Source organism: Pygoscelis adeliae, unplaced genomic scaffold, assembly GCF_000699105.1.
Source record: "Pygoscelis adeliae isolate BGI_AS28 unplaced genomic scaffold, ASM69910v1 Scaffold33, whole genome shotgun sequence".
Lineage (NCBI taxonomy): Eukaryota > Metazoa > Chordata > Aves > Sphenisciformes > Spheniscidae > Pygoscelis > Pygoscelis adeliae.
This window is the reverse complement of record NW_008824413.1, coordinates 376,620-393,695: the sequence shown is the minus strand read 5'-3', so window position 1 is coordinate 393,695 and position 17,076 is coordinate 376,620. Positions and strand designations below refer to the sequence as shown.

The 17,076-nt window shown below is 37.5% G+C and overlaps 1 protein-coding gene across 2 annotated transcripts in view; it reads right to left on the bottom strand.

Moving 5' to 3' along the window:
* PDE10A (phosphodiesterase 10A) overlaps positions 1-17,076 on the bottom strand; it is a 194,213-nt gene that overhangs the window by 15,433 nt on the left and 161,704 nt on the right. The window contains exons 15-19 of one of the 2 annotated variants that reach the window (XM_009320752.1): positions 15,360-15,443; positions 12,266-12,416; positions 9,040-9,195; positions 5,631-5,803; positions 3,504-3,615 (exon numbers count right to left, since the gene is read on the bottom strand). In XM_009320752.1, the coding sequence (XP_009319027.1) occupies positions 3,504-3,615; positions 5,631-5,803; positions 9,040-9,195; positions 12,266-12,416; positions 15,360-15,443 (676 nt within the window). The remainder of the gene's footprint in view (positions 1-3,503; positions 3,616-5,630; positions 5,804-9,039; positions 9,196-12,265; positions 12,417-15,359; positions 15,444-17,076) is intronic. The other variant, XM_009320750.1, reaches the window with a different exon arrangement.

Below are 17,076 nucleotides of genomic sequence, written 5' to 3'. Positions count from 1 at the left end.
CTATGAGGGCTGCTATTCGGAAAGTTAACTCCATCCCAGCCAGACCCAATACACCTTAGTTAGGGAGAAAGTTTATGCAGGATAATAGCTCATACAATATTTGCTTATCTGTGTCCTTTAATGTGAGATTCAGTTTACAGAGGTTTAGCTATCTGAAAGCTTGGGACATTCCCTAAATCCACGTGTTTCTGCTACAGTTAGTGAAGGCATCTCCAGGAGACAATTTATTACATCTTTCTCATAAGATTTTATCAAGCCACGTGTCAAGTGCCAGCGTGCCCTTCCAAGGGAGGATTTTGGCACCTTTACTCAAAGAGAAGTTTGCAATAAAATAAATTGATTCTGGTCTGAGCAGAGCATCATTCTGTTTGACTGCCTTGCAGCTACCTTGAGTGTAGAAAAGATGGGGGCTTCTGGAAGTCAGTTCCCTCTTGCGTATTTGGCCTCAACATCACCTATTAGCTATGATCCTGCTCAATTAACCAACAAGAGATGTAATCAGGAAGCTATTTTTTAATTGGTGTCTGTACTATTCTCTCATATCACATATTTCTTTCACCAAGTAGTTAGAGAGGCTAGAATCATCGAATCTAGTCTCTGTTAGACATTTTACTGTTGAAAGAAACAAAAGGAAAGGCCTCCTTCCTCCGCTGACAAAAAAAGATGCCTGTAACAATTCCAAGCACAGAAATTCAGTGGATTGTTACTTAGGAACTGTCAGCAAATTTTGTTTTTATGTGCTCCCAGTAAATAATATTTTTTTTTCCATTTGCTTGAAGTACTGCAATTGGTTGATCCAGGACTGTCTGCAGCTACCATAGTCTCAAAGATAAGAACCTCAACACTAAACCATTTAGCATCATATGATTTTAAGCTCTTTGATTAACATAATATCAAGTGCCTGAAAAACACTTGAAGTCAGAGCTTTGAGGAAGCTGTCCAGCCTCTGACAGATTATGCCAAAACTGAACAAAGTGCAGATTTATGTTCGCAATTTCACCCTGAAAGAAAAAGGTATCACAGAATCACAGAATGGTTTGGGTTGGAAGGGACCTCTTGGGATCATCCGATCCATCCGACACACCTACCCCAGCAGGATCAGCTACAGCAGGTGATCCAGGACTGTGTCCAGTCAGGTTTTGAATATCTCCAATGACAGAGACTCCACAACCTCTCTGGGCAACCTGTGCCACTGGTTGACCACCCTCACCATAAAAAAGTACTACGTTTAGATGGAATGCATGCACTAGAAACACAAGTGTTTTCTTGTCTTTAGTATGTGTGAACACATATATGACACACTGTTGTAAAAAATACTGCTTTTATCCTCATAGTTATGATCGTGATCAGAAAGTTAAAGCTGAAGTTTTAAGCAAAGAAGTTTGTGTCATACTTGCAGTACGGCTATAATAAGTGGACTATAAGTCTCTTACAAAAATACTGCAGAAATTGTTTAACAACTGCCTAGTGTCTCGCATCTCACAAAAAAATCACAACAGACAGATCTTATACAAGCTTGTAATCCTATATAATTGATCAGCAAATGTATTATTTTGCTTAAGTTACAGCACTGTGGGAAAGCTTCATGCAGAGTGATATCAAGGTAGATCTTAGCTGAAAACACTAGCTATATTGGGCTTCGTTCAATGAAAAAAGATCGGTGTGACATACCACAAAATTGCTGCAACCTCTTCTGCAGTTATTGTTTTAGTTAATGATTACACAGAGAAGAAATATTATAAAAATGCTCTGATGAAATAATTCAACATATTGAGATTATGAACTCAAGTAGTGATTAGAAGCAACATTCTATCCTACTTTCAGAACTGTAACATAACCATTCAATCTAGTCAAATATACTTTTCTAGAGTTCACCTTTTTTCCCAGTTAAGTAACAATTTCTGCAGTGAAACACAATCTAAACTTTCTATTGGTTCACCTTTCCCAGGATTTTCTCTATATCTGTCTCCAGCTTCCAGTTTCCAGAAGCGTTTAGACCTGTGGCTGGATTTGTCAGCCATCCTGACTGGATCACAACATATCCAACTTCTGCCATGTATCAGTTAACCTCTTCTTAAAGAGCATTCAGTAAAACACCAATTACAGAATTAAATTTCTGTCAATAACTTCTAATTTACATTTGCTCCATGAAGTAGCAATATAACAAGATCCACCTTTATTAACTCACCCTTGGATTACAAAACAGTTTAAAGTCTGGGCAGGCTCAATTATGTCCATAATTCCATCTTTAGTATTGTTGAGTAGGAAAAATCAGTTTGATCCTTCCTTCTCCACTGAGTTCATAAGATTTGCATTAAAAAGTCATTTTACTTGTAAGCAAAAAAGTTGAGTATGTAATCAGTGAGACACATCAACATTATACCTCCATTATATCACTCATAAGAACACTCATTTTCCAGTGATGACACTTTAGAAAGTGAGTACTGTACTAGATCTTTGAGCTTATACAGTCTGCATTTTTCAAATATTTTATTGTAGTCTGAGCTGTTCATAGTTAAGAGAAAGAGAACGTGAATACAAGAAACACCCACAAGCCATGCACATCTTGAATTTCATAATGAACATGCAACAGGCACACTATGTGCATGCTACATCAACTCTGTGGGGCCCAATTTCCATTTTACACCTGTGTAAAACAGAAATAAGCCCACTGAATTCTGCAGACTTCCACAGGGCACATAACAGAAAACAACAACACTTTATGATACAAATGTGCAATAGTAGTTCTGAAAAAACAGCGTATTTTCTAAAACTGCATAATTCAACTCTATGCAACACCCTCCGAATTTATTCCTTATCCCGAAAGTAGTCACTTCCACTTTAAAAATTAAACAATTAGAACATTTACTCCTCAGCATAAGACACGTGAGAGATTGCATCTTTATTTATGAACATGGTTATATTAACACAGCTCAATGCCTCGTGTCAATTCTCAGTATATCTTATCTGTGGAGTAACTTTCAGTATATTAAAAAATCAGCTCTCTCTGAGACCCAGTTGTTGAGCTGGCTCATAAAGAAGGTTCAAATGGTTGGATCAGAACAATTTTAAAGTTTGTCATATTTGCTTTAGCATTTCCTGGACTCATACTGCAGCTTTATAACTGTTTTTAAAGGCAGCTGAGCTGGAAGCTGGTTTCATATTTTGGATTTCTAGAATACAAATAGATCCTTCACAAAGCTACAGTTAGTGACTCAAAAAAACCTTACAGGTTTTCTTCTGTATTCTGTTGCTTGGTCACTTCATGTTAGGACATACTTTCTAAATTCATCTTTAACAGAGAGAAAAAACGTTGCCTGAAAATCAGGAAGCTAACGGCTCTTTAAATAGCTTCAGAGTAGACAACAAAACACGTGCATGCACCAATGAACACTCTTTAAAACAAGCACGCTAAGATACCGATTGAAAAAATACTTATGGTTGTTTTTTTCTTCCTGGATACTTCCATTTATAAGGAGAGTAAACCAAAGAAACACACGTACCTCGGCCCAGAACTCCGCATATATATCATTGGCTGTCAGTCTGGTAACTGGCCACAACTTTGTTACAGAACACAAATCACAAGCCGTCATCATCAGACCAATCACTCTATCTCTGAAGTAAAACAACATTAAATTGTAAGTTTGGTAAAGAATTAATGACCACACTGCAAAGTTTTTATTTGCCCTTCCTCAGTTCAACCGGCAGTAAAGTATATATACTACTAGATTTCTCCAACTTTGCTTGTTTCTTCCTCACTTGTTTATGATTCATTGGTAAGGCATGACACAAATTGTATATTATATTCCCTGTAGTATTCCCTGCATTGTTTGCAACCAGAGTTCATTGACCATCCTCTGCAGAATCACATTCATAGAAAAGTACACAAGAATGCCTGTCTGTTGAAACACTCGCATGCCCCTCCTTAATTTTCTGAAAATACAGTACAAGTCTATAAAAAGAAAGGTGGCATATCCTGTCGCTGCATTTCTTTCTGTTCTTTAAAGAGAGAGGAACACATGCTCCAAAAAGAGGAAAAACTAGTTCTGAGTCTATCTCAAGGTACTCTGTCATTGCTTTGTTGGAATGAATTCTAACCCTGACAGGCAGAACAAGAATCCTACACGTAACTCTGTCCTATACACTGACGAACCTGTCCACAGAATAACTGAACAGCTTCAGTAGGATTATAATAATTATCAGAATAAGGCGCGCACACAAAAAAATCTTACTTAAGCACTTTTCTAATATTCGCCTACTACCCAAACCTATGGTTTATGAGTCTAAGTTTTATAAAGAAAACTGGCAAATTAATGATTGAATTCATGTGTTTTCCACCCAATGGAGAATTTAAGATGGCACTTAAGGACACCTGCATCTTTGTTAATAATGCCTATTCCATGAAAAAAGCACACAACCTGCTAACTTGCATGCCAATGTGATGGCAGTCATTAAAACTGTACCAACAGACAAATACACCAGGGAAAATACACAAATACACAATATAATCAATAAATAAATGGCAAAGTGCAGTTCCCCTGAGTTAAGAAAGAGCATTCATCAGCCACGTAAGGGCCAAATTTAGCATTCCATTGCATTTACAGATACCAACTAGAAGTCTTGGATTCTTTAGCCACATTACAAACTGACGTCCTATCCTCGGGCACGTGGCTTTGCACTGAAAATGCTCTGAGGGCAGGAAAGATAAAAAAAAAACATAATAGAAAATTCAATCACACACTACATAGTTGTGATCCTATTTAAATTTTATAAACCCTAAATTCAAAATTTCTGGTAAATTTCATTCTGATTATCAGCAGCTATTATATCTTCATCTTTTTAAGAAGTTGAGGTTTATTCAAGTCTGATAAAGCTTCAGTTCCATACTGGGAAATAAGGTTTTAAAAACTGCCCTTCCTACAGCGTTGTAATAATTTACTCAAAACTACTGGCAAAAACCTGTAAAACTCCTCAGAAAGAAGACCCAAGTACCAAAGTTCCTTCTGAAAAGAAATCAGAATCATGACTCAATATTTTCCCATATTACCTCTCTAATTTTTCCCTGCATGAGATTAATGACAGGATCCACTTTCCAGTAAAGAAGCTCTGAAGGGCTGCATGAGCCCTTTAATGAAGCCTGTTACGAGACACATCTCTCATCCAGGGTGCGCTATGTTTTGCTTACGTGGACAGTCTCATGTGTTTATGAATAGGAATATATGCACTTGTATATTTTTAAAACTTAGAGCTATCTTAATTCACAAAGATTGAGATCTGACCAGAATTTTTTCCAAAAAAGCATGTTAACAGAATAATAAAAATATTGACAGAAAAATAAAACTAAGTAATTATTGCACTATACCTTTTCCCCCACCACCTAACTGCCTGTGCACTAACTTTCCTCTGCAGATGATCTGTCACTGAACTGTGCAGATGACCTCCAAAGGCAGTGACATGCAAATATAAAACAATGGAAATTACTGTTACATCCTTGGAATTTTACACACAGCTGGTCTTAGAAATCTCATATGTAAGAAAATTATAGTGTACACAGAAATTTTTTTTCAAAAATATGGTTTTTCTTTCTAGGACTAATGCCATAGTGAACTAATACTGGTTTGCTGCTTTACCTGTGTGCTTGGTTCTTAAGGTTTAATGCTCCCGTCTGATGTAGCTCTTCAAGCTGTTTTCTATTTCCAAAATACAGGGCAAGGTCTGTGGCGATGATGGCTTTCCGGATGATCTCAAGTACTTGCTCATATTCGCTGGAGCTCAGATTGGAGAAGACATTGTGCCCTTCCAGCTATGAAAAAGTAAAAAACCAATAAAAAGCACAAGCTCTAATTCTGAGATGATTTCAGTCTTTACTTCACCAGACAGGTTACAATGGTTTTACAGCCCAATGACAATTTTTGTTGCAAATTCAAATGTTGACAGCCTGAAATTCCCATTTTTACCTCTCCTTTTTAAATATTGTAATGAAACCTATGACTAAGCCACTGATTCGGTTTTGGGACTGCTCCTTCTGAAGCCTAAAGGTATTAATAGAGAAAAATGGTAGCTTTTTCTTCTCTGACTTATAAGCACTACAGACACAGCACTTCCTGACAGTATTAGCTTGGGAACTTGTGATTCAATACTGATCCAGAGTACTGTGTTGCCAAGTTGGTAAACTGAGTATCTGATTCACTCTTAAGTACAATGTTGATACTGCATAACACATAATATGGATAAGAAAATATCCAAGTTAAAGTACTAAAATAATTTTGTTTTCATAGTGTTCCAAATGAAATGTGCCTGAAATTGCTGCATTTACCGATACAATTTTCTCTATAGAAATAAAGTTAATTACAGTATTTTAATGTATATGAACGTTTAGGGGAAAAAGCTGCTTTGTTCAACCATAAGTTGACTGACTTATAAACTAAAGACAGCGGTTTCCACTACGGAGGTTCTGGCAACATGCTACTTTTCAATTTCCACTATGTATTATTGCACATTTAACTGACAATATCCATGTACTGTGATTGCTCGTGAAGCTACATCACATTTTCAAAAGTCAACACTATTAGCTGCCTCTAAGATTTGGAAAACAACTTGTCAAAAGTCTTCCTACTGTTGAGAGGAAACAGAGAAAAATAAAAAAGAATGAGCCAGCCGTGTCAAGGTGTGCACATTCACAAATAGAAAATATTATTAAAATATATCAAAAGCAGATGTGTTTTGACATTTAATTGGCATTTGGGCTGAAGCTCATAAAAAGTTTCCCTGACTTTTGTCAAGCATTTACATAATTTGTTCAAAATAAATCCTCCGTGGTACAAATAGGCTTGGTTTCTCTCACCATCCGGAACGTAAACGTCATTTTCCAACATTTTTACTTGGACAAGTAGATTTGTTGTGAATAATGAATAGAAAATACAATCCGTCTATGACTCAATGCTCCTTTGACAGACTCCTAAGTCATAGAACATGATATTTAAAAAAAAAGTTCAGAACATTTAACATCATCCACACTTTGGGAGCAGGAAATGACTACTACTAGTTTTCATGATTTAGGGTTTTGGGGACCCTTTCCTCCTCAACCTTGCTGCCTAATCCATGAGAACACGCTATTTGTCCTAATATTTAAATTATTCTAGATTCTGTTTTTAGGCTTTAGAAGCTGCACTATCAGAAAGACCACTGTGACAGCTTCTGTTCATACTACTTAGAAAAGAACTGATTCTGTTAAGTACAGACAGAAGCTGCCATTTCTGAGCATGTCACTTAGGCTTTTGAGTAGTACATTCAAAGTACAGCTCCTAACATTTTATTCTTTCCCTGCTGAGCTAAAGCTAGTGAATAGAATCCTATGTATTCGTAAGTATGGTGTACACTAGAACTACAGGTGGATGAGCAAAGCAGCTATAAAGTTCCAAACAGTGAAAAGTACTGCAGGTTACTCACATAAAATTAATATTCATTGAGATAAACCCTAAAGGGTTTGGTGGGTTGATTGGCTTTTTTTTGTAACAGTCCAGGAATTCAGTAAGGCTTTTCGATTCAGACAAAAACCAGCAAGTCCAAAAGGCTGCTCTAATCTGTCTTTCCTGCTAATCACCACCCATGGGCACTTGGGTAGCCCGTGTCTGAATCCACTTTACAGCCCTGATGACCCGTCTCCCTTTCCTCACTCACACTGATGGCCAAGGCTAGGAGGTAGCAGGGAAGCAAAAGGGTTCCCTGCCTTCTTGGCAAATGGGACTTTCACTGATTACAACATTTCTGCAGGAAAAATGCAAAATGATTTTTGAACAATGACTGAAGTCTGCTTCACGTAGCCATAGTGGGACAGAGAAGTGTTAATGACTGAGGAACTTGCTCACTGTGCACGAACTCACATGAAGAATGAATACTAAAAATCTAATGCCATACCACCACTGAAGGATTCAATTACACCCTCCCCTACATGGAGGAGCATTCAGAGACAAAGCTTCCATTCTCTGATGAAATGTATATGATACCTAAAAGCATAATCACAAGATGTGCTTCTGCATACAATACAGAATATGTATTTTTCCTAAAAGGTGATTAGGTATTTAAGAAAATAAATATCTTCCCCCTGAAAGACCAGAAAGAAAGAAAAGTTAACAACGAATTAGTGGCACAGTAGCATGGTAAGGCTGTGCATTGAGCATGTGCATGGTAGACTAAAACCGGTGAGCACAAGTATGTTATGGACTGGCAGTGGTTTCACAGGTGAGAGTTCTCACTCTTCTCTAATCGAGCATGAAAAAAATTTTCACCGATGAGAAAATATCTGTGCGTCAGTAGCACACTTGGATTTCCCAAAACGTGTCTGCATGCTTTCTTGTAGTTTTCTATTCATTAAACATACAGACACCTCACCTCATATTAGGAAATCTCTTTCATAGAACATTACCTTACTCAGGTTTTTTTATTTCAAATTGCTGAATAACAAAAAAGCACACGATGACATAATGAAACAAGTTTAAACTTTCCATGCGTGCAAAATTAACATTTCTTCCTTCATGCCACACATTTAATGTTCACGGAATTTATTACAGCAGGTTTTCAAGCTTCTCATGCAAACTTTTGCCAGTACTTGAGTTTTTATTCAGAATTTCAGGATGGTTGAAGGTTTTGTTGAAGCACATTATGCCGGAAATATCTATGTAAGTGAGAAACTGATTTTTCATTTTCAAAGTTCCTATTCCATATGGTCATAGGAAAAACCCTCATTTACCCAGAAGCTAAAAGCCCCAAAGGAAGGCCTTAAGCAAAGACCTTCAAATACACAATATTTTTAATAACATCAAGATTTTGGGGAAGCTATGTTTTGCACTATTATTGAATGCTTGGGTTGCTAGTTGTGAAACCTGGCTTGCTGTAATAAATCTTCCTCTCTTCTAAATGAGCACTACAATCCAGAAATGAAATTAAGCATGCTTCAGAAAAATCTACTGGGTAATGATGTGACTCCTATTTCCACCACTGGACTCTACTGCACAGAAGATACAATTTCAATAATCCTACCTGCAGGATGGACACAGTCTGCGAGAAGTGGTGCTGTTCCATTGTTGACGTGGAATAGAGGGCAGCTAAGGGGTGGTCAAATTTCTGAAGATAGCTGTTGCTGTAACCTCTGTGATCCAGGTCGTGACACAGGCATGCAACTAAAAGACCTTTTCGCTACAAAAAAATTGAGATAAACATGAAAAGTAAGATGTATTTCCTGCCCCTAGATGTCACACTCTTCCCAAAATACTGTCAAAGTTGCACTATGCTTCACTGCCTTCAAAAAGCACATGGAGAAACATCCTTAAAATTGCAAGAAACACGGAAGTGACGTGCTGAATTAAAATTCTCAGTCCAATTGTAATTCAAACCTTTTATATATTATGAATTTAAAAAACATTGTTGCACAATCACATACTACTGGAGGGATTCTGCTTCAGGAAGAAATCTGAGTTTTAAACAAATAGTCTGGTCATCCACTGAATCCTTACCATGTTTATTAAAAAAATAAAAAGTGCAGTTATTGAGGGAGAGGAAATACGTAAGATGTATGATCTCCTGGTCAAGGCAGCTGCACCAAAGTCTGATGCTAGACCTGCCTCTGCAACACTCCTTGAAGACACTGACCAAGTCTCCTAGGTGAAACTTTTCCTAGGAAGTCACTAATGTGAGCCACAGAAATGCTGGAGAAGGGCAACTGCAAACAAAGGAAGACTGTAAAAACTGTTTTTTTTTATTTAGTTAACTCTTAATAGAGAGGAAATGGAGTCCCTGAAATCTCTCTTTCAACACACAAAATACGTGAGCACTTGCAAAAGTTTTTCACGCAGCAGGTGTGTTTTGAAAACACATTCATTAATGTTTGTGAGGCGGTCACTGTCAGCATGGACTATCACAAAAATGTCTTTATAGACTTAACAGCTCTGTCTTATAGTTGGTTTTGACAAGTGTTCAGTAAACAAGGATAAGGCTATAAAATGAAGCAGAAAAAGAATACTGATTAGCCACCTATTAAGTGAGCAACATCCAACCTGTATACTGTACTGAGGCACATGATTCTGTGGAAAAATAGCAAACAATGATGTAACTAAAGATTTTATCACAAGTATACAATGTGCAGAATTAAGGTTGTAGCAACCCTAACTGTATTTCTGATTTTGAGACCTTCACTTTTATTTTAAACCCTTCACTTTTATTTTTAATTATGTCTTTTCAATATTGCATCTTGTGAAGTGCATTTTTAAAAAGCACATAATAAAACAGACGATGCAGCAGCACACATCCACAGATCCTCAGCAGAAGTGGAACCCTTAGGAACATAACACACACCTAAATTACTTGAAGTGGTGCAGTAACAGCTGTAGGAAGCTGGTGTCCCCTTTTTACTACTGTCAGAGGGGGCAAGACATGTAACCAATAGACTTGAAAAACAGTCTCTGACAGCAAAAGAAAGACGAGTCTCAGAATCCTTTGTGCTACATGTTAGATCTAGCGGGCATAAGCTTTTCTGTCCTTCCCCCACAAGTTTAATTCTCCTGTTGCATCCTTTACAACCTGTGTTTTTTCCAGTCTTACAATTCTCATCAGTCTGTCCCTTGTACCAGATGGTTCTCTTTGTCTAGCTTGTCCCACTCTCCACATCCCACGAAGTCATTCTTGTCTCAGTCCTTCAGGATTATACCATGCCTAATCCCAGTGCTCTTAACCTTGTATGCATTGTCCCTGCTTGGGTCCCAACTCTTTGACCACTGCCAACTGCTGGATCTGTTTGTCCCTAGATCAGAGTTCCCTTTACAGTGTTTCATACTTCTTTTCCCATCTCGAAGTCTATCAAGGTTCATGTCATCATCCCTCACCTGAGACCAGCCCATCCTAGTTCCCCAAACTTTTCTTCAGCAGTTTCCTGTATTCTTGTTGGATTCATCTCCAGTCTCAAGAGAGGAGACTGCTAGAAAGAGCTGGAACATAGGCTAGGATAAGGCATTCAAACAGGTGAAGGCTGGCTGGAGTTTGGCAGGGAACAAAGACTGTTTCCACCTGTCTTAACGGCTGCCTCTTTTGCTCTCCCTGTCTTTCTTACTCTGTGTCTCCAAAAAGATGGGGCTTACTACTTGGTTAGTCCTGAATGCTATCAGAGCTTTAAATATTCCCTGAGGCTGCAATCCACAGATTTTTGTTGTTAAAGGAATACTGATTTTTTCAAACTTGTATAGCTTTGCCAAATTTCAGCATGTGCCTGGCAAATGCCACTTTCCTATTTCAGTGTCAATTTTCAAGTCCCTGTTTTACAGCAGAATAAACTAGACCTTTTCAAATGAAAGCTCACCAAATTTTATTTTACGCTTACACACTCAACAAAAACTTGATTTCTCCTAGTATGTTTCTTTAAAAGAGCCAAACAATTTTGGCTGAAATTTCCCCACATGAATCAGCTTGAGGAAATCATGGAGCTTGGAAAATTACAGGCCAAATGGCAGTACACAACTGAAAACAGGTTCTCCCAGTCAGAAGTTTCAGGTAGTATTAATAATAGACAGAACTCCCAGTTGCACCTACCATAATTCAGGAAAAAAACAAGTGACAGTTCTTCATAGTGTATATTAATATTTAACCATTCTAAGCCTTCCATTTTATTATTACAACTTTTCCAGATAGTGATCTATTCAAAGTATTTTTTTCCTGATTTTTTTAAACACTATGCATTTATCTTTAGAATATGTACACACATGCTAAGGAAAACTGTTGTATAATAAAAGTTGATCAGTGAATTAGCATATCCGGACAAATGTTTTCCTTCCATCCTTTCTACTCTTCTCCTTTTACACATATGTCAACCACCTCTGCAACCCTTGTCCTCCTATTCAGGATCTCCCAGACCTCACAGAGTTCAAGATTTAGGGTGTTTCCTTCCCCTCAGTACAGATCTGACAGTTAGTTAAATAATTAAAATAAAGACTGTGGTTGTAAGCGGGCAGGGAGAACCTCAAAATGTGGACATGAACTTAGAGCAAATCTGCTACTGCTTCTTCAGTGGGCAGACCTGAAAACTGTGAAGGAAACACTAGGATTAGGAATCTGAATAATTCTCCTTCCTCAAGCTTTCTACTCACACCCATTCCCTCTGCAGGGACCTTTATATACACTCTGCCCAAGCTGACAGCAAAACTCTAGCATAGAAAGTGTACTTCTACGATGGCTGATACCTCTGATGAGGTCTAGTAACTGATACAATCATCTCACCTACCTCTAGATCAGTGAAAAGCCCCTGGTTGTTCTGAAGTATGGCATACATGCAATGTGCAACGGTAACTGCATGCTTCCAGTTGTGGTATGGCACACGGCGATAATTCTTCTTTACAGACATAGTAAATCGGCATAGCTTTTCAAGTTCAAAGCTAGAAAGAAATTAATTTGGTCAGAGACAAGAAATGAGAATGGGAAAAATAACCAACAGAGGAGAAAAGATGCTCTTCGATTTACTCTTCTTGCTAGGATTGACTCTCATTGCAGATGACTCATTGATTACAAGAGTCATTCAAGTTTTGACAAGGACAGAGGAGCGTGGATACCTGACAATGCTCTTAGTTTAATCTGTAAAGTTCTGGAACATAAGTCTAGCTACCCAGCTCAGGCAACGCAATTGCATAACCTTCCCTGCTCCCAGAAACTTGAAGCGTGGTTTCTTTAAATCGTTACCTATTCAACCTGCTAAATAGTGAAACTCTGCATCTAATGGACAATTTGAAAACATCATTTGTGATCAAAACAGAAAATTAGGGGTTTGTGTCAAGATGTGTCAAGCAAATGACACAGAAGAAACAATCCTGTTTAAATGAAAATTTCAGTCAAATGCCAAATGTGTAAGTTGTTTTGAATAAAAGAAGTTGAGATGCTCCATATTGACATCATGAAAAGAAGATTTTACTTTTTCCAAGGCTTTAAGATTTTTTTCCAGTTTGGCCAAATGAACAGAAATTCACATTTCACCGTTTCTTCGTTTTTCACCAAACAATATTTTGTTAAGTAAGTGCTGGTCAACCACAAAAATGCCCCAAGTCTATAGTGTTTGTAGGATTATTTCTTAAAGATTGTTTTTTATATTTTTGCTATTAATACAGACAAGCAAAATGAATTTATGATCAAGAGTATTTTCACTAAGGTATTAATAAAAAGCAGTAATGAAGTAATTGTTATGTTTGGCTCATATGCTCATCAAAGTCACCTCTGAGAGAGTTCATATTCTGTAGTACCAGAGCTCTGCACAATCTTTAATAGACTTTATCTACCGATGTTCCTTTGAAAGGAAAGCTGAATACTTTTTGTTTACACATGGGAAATTCAGGCACAGATTAGATATCAGGTAAAATTTTCTAAAGTACCTAATCCGAGCTGCCTGGGATGAAAAGTGAATTTTACACTTGAGCCCAGAACTGAACTGAAGATGCCAGAGTCCCAAGTCACTGACTTTTTCCCTCATAAACAGATCTGTTTTCCTTTATTCTCATTTTTTCCCCCTGTTACTGTGGTTTGAGGTTTTTTTGAGTTCCATGTTTCGATAATTTCTTGGGTATCTCAGGGAAGTGGTATTAATGTTCTAGTTCTGCAATACATGTGGGCTGAGAAAACAAAGCTGAATGTCTCTGACCTATATGTAAAAATGTAAACACATCTACTATATGGAGCCACTTAGATAGAAAAACGTATTTCTATGGTTGTGTGCTGAGCAAGGTAATTATTCTTCTCAGCCTTAGTCTTATGTTAGTAAAAATGGAGGCATAGTCTTTCAAAAAAGCTTTAGGCTTTCTTTTTTAATGCTGGAGAGTTAAGTCAGACAGCTCTAGAACAAGTGTTAGAACTACTGTTTAAAATAATACATCATAATTCAGAATATCACAACAGTCACTTCCGTCTACATCCAATATCAACTCAATGGTTACTACGGGATAGTACAAAGGGGAAAGTACAAAGCCAAAAGCGAAAATCATTATCAATGATACCTCAACGTAGAATACTATTACTTCCTCCACTGCTGTATTTTGTATACTTGATGAAAGCAGTAAAAGATTATTTTTTCATGAGAGCAAAGAAAATGTAGCAAGTATCATAGATTTTTCTCCAAAATCCTCCCTGGACACGACAGTTATACATTACATAGGTGTATACTTCAAGGCACAACCTTACTCCTCAATATATTAACAATCAAATTTTAGTCTTAAAAAAGCTGTACTTGTTTCAGAGGGTTGAGAAGTTTTGTTCTTTCAGAAATTAAATAAAAGTTCAGTCCCAACAGCCTCCTTTTCAAATATTTTCCTCACTTTTGTTTCTTTAATTTATATGTGAAAGTTGAGACTCATTTGAAAAAGGTCAAGTGGGTATCAATTCTTCCCCATCAAAGTTACACCTCGAAAGAAAGAGACTGGGAGACAGAGAGGGAAAAGAACAGAACTTAGCTGAAAATTTGAACCCCAATCCTGCATCCACATCCATTCAGTCAGGAATGGAAACAAGCCAACTACACTGGGCAGTAGAGAACTGTATCTAGAACAGTCATCCACTTTGCAGTATTGAAGAAGACATGAGAAGGACCCTCAGGTTTGACTGTATGCTTTGAGGGCATGGAGATTCATCCAGTTACTAAGATGAAACAGTCACCAGCAAATTTTTCCCAAATGTTGCTGCTTTTTGCAGGGAGATACTTCCCCTTTCAATTGCCCATCTGTAGATTTTTTCCCATAATTTGGAGCAGCTCCTTTCTTTCAGCCATGGGACATACTTAGCCAAGACACTACTGATCTTAGTAATGATAATGGACACTGAAGGGACAATAAATTAAACATTTTGTTTGAAAATCATTCACTTCCATAATTAATGCACAATGATCCTGATAACTGATTTTATTTAGCAAGATAAGATCTAACCTTGGATTATTTTAACCATATACCATATATTATATTAATTTCAGCAACTATATATTTGAAAAATCAGTATTCATGGACCCTCTCTCCTTTTTGGCAAGAGCGCCTTTAATATCTTCACCATCTTCTGTCTGAAAAGCAATCTCATCTCAGAACCAAACAACACTTCTATATATTGGAAGGACAACTGTTTGGATGATATCATGAGTTCTTTTACCCAGCTGTTCCCAAATTTTATCAACTGAAGACCAAGAAGCTGGGACAAGAAATCCAGTCTGCTTATTACAGCCCTGTATAGAACAGACATAGTAAATAAACTCTGAAGAAAATAAGACCTTGGATTATAAAATAATGATCTCAGAGCTTCCTAATACATAAACACATAAACAACAGAATTAAAGCAATAAATCAAGTACTTCATACCAGGCTGTCCCACAGGACTGGTGAACCATGTAGACAAAAATGGCAGGCCAGACATCCTCATATGGACTGATATCAAAGTGGTATCTAAGAAGAAAGTTTCAGCTTAGTAAGGACAAACACCTTTTCTTTCTTACTAAAAGCAAGTGAAAACAACTAGGTAATGTATATCCGACAGCATTGACTTGTTTCTGAATATACACAGAAAACTGACTTTACAGGCTATATTTTCCAGCAATGTAAGTTAATATTTTTCCGCTGAGGTCAATAGAACTATGCTCATACAATCATACAACCATTTAGGTTGGAAAAGACCCTTAAGATCAGCGAGTCCAACCGTTAGCCTTTGGTTACCCTTTGGCTTTGTTTAGTTAATAGAAACATAAATCTTTATTTAAGAATCCATTGCTTAAGTAATGTACAAAAATCTTTGTTCTACAGGGATGATGAGAGCTTTACAGGCACTCTTAAAATATTCCAGGCTTTCCTCCCAGGAACTGTAAAGATGGTATCTCTAATAATATATTTACTGGCTTTTTTTCAATAATTTCTGTTACGAATTTGGTGAGACAAAAAAAAAAAAAAAAAGCCCAAACTTCAAAAATCAAACATTTAATACTGCATTTTTGATGTTTCATTAGCTGAGGACTTTTCCCCTCTCCTGATAGCAACATTTAGGCCTAATATTAGGGACCTGCTCAGCAGAACTGTCTGTCCTTCGATTATTAATTAACCCCTTCCCCCGGAACCTGCTGTGCTGCAAGTCTTCTGTTTACTTTCCATTGAACCCAGCCAAACGCTTGCATGTACGTGGCATACTGAACAGCACAGCAGGTACAAAAGAGCTGGAGGTAGCTGAATTGCTTGGAAAACGGTTAAATGTATTCAGATTGCTTGAACTAAAGGATGTTAATATAATTTAGAATGAAACCTGTCATCTTTGCAAGTAAAAGTCATTTTTGCTGAGGAGGTGGGTTATATAATACCATCTAACAAAGCACAAGAAATTGTATGGCAAAGAATAAGCTTCTCTTAGGGTGTAATCCTGCAAGCTGCTAATACTCTGGTGTTCAAGCAAATCACTTCAGCATGTAATGAACTTCAACTGTAAGCAGTCCCCGTTAAGCATACGCTCGCATGCTTTGCTCGCTCACAGCTACAATGCTTAGCGCCTGACAGGAGTCAGCAAGTTCTGGAGATTAGGTTTACAAAGACAACTTAGATTTTGTGACTCAATATCATAGAGTTCTGATTTTAGGCACCTGGTCACTACAGTAGAATCTATTGTCCTGGGCCACAAACAGTGACTAAAAAATGAGATGACTCCCAATGTTAGCATTGAGTGGGGACTGACTGATAAAATACAGGTAAAGGTACATCTTCAGCGCACAGCAGATCCTTGAGAGCTGAAAGTAACTGAATTATTTCAGAGAAAGCCTAAGAGTCTGGATGGGAAGTCCTCCTCCAAATTTAGGCCACAACTCTAAACTCTAGCACCTGGGATTCATAACCCTGAATTATCTTCAGAAGTTTGGAGATCTGTATCCATTTCCCCCTCCTTCAAGAAACACAAGCAGATGCACAAAACACACACACCAAAAAAACCAACCCCAAAACCCAAACCCCAACTGCCCCCCCACCCCCAAACCCAACAAACGTACAACCCAGAAAATCCCAGGAATGAGCCAAATCTTTTTATTCTAAAACATATACAAGGGGA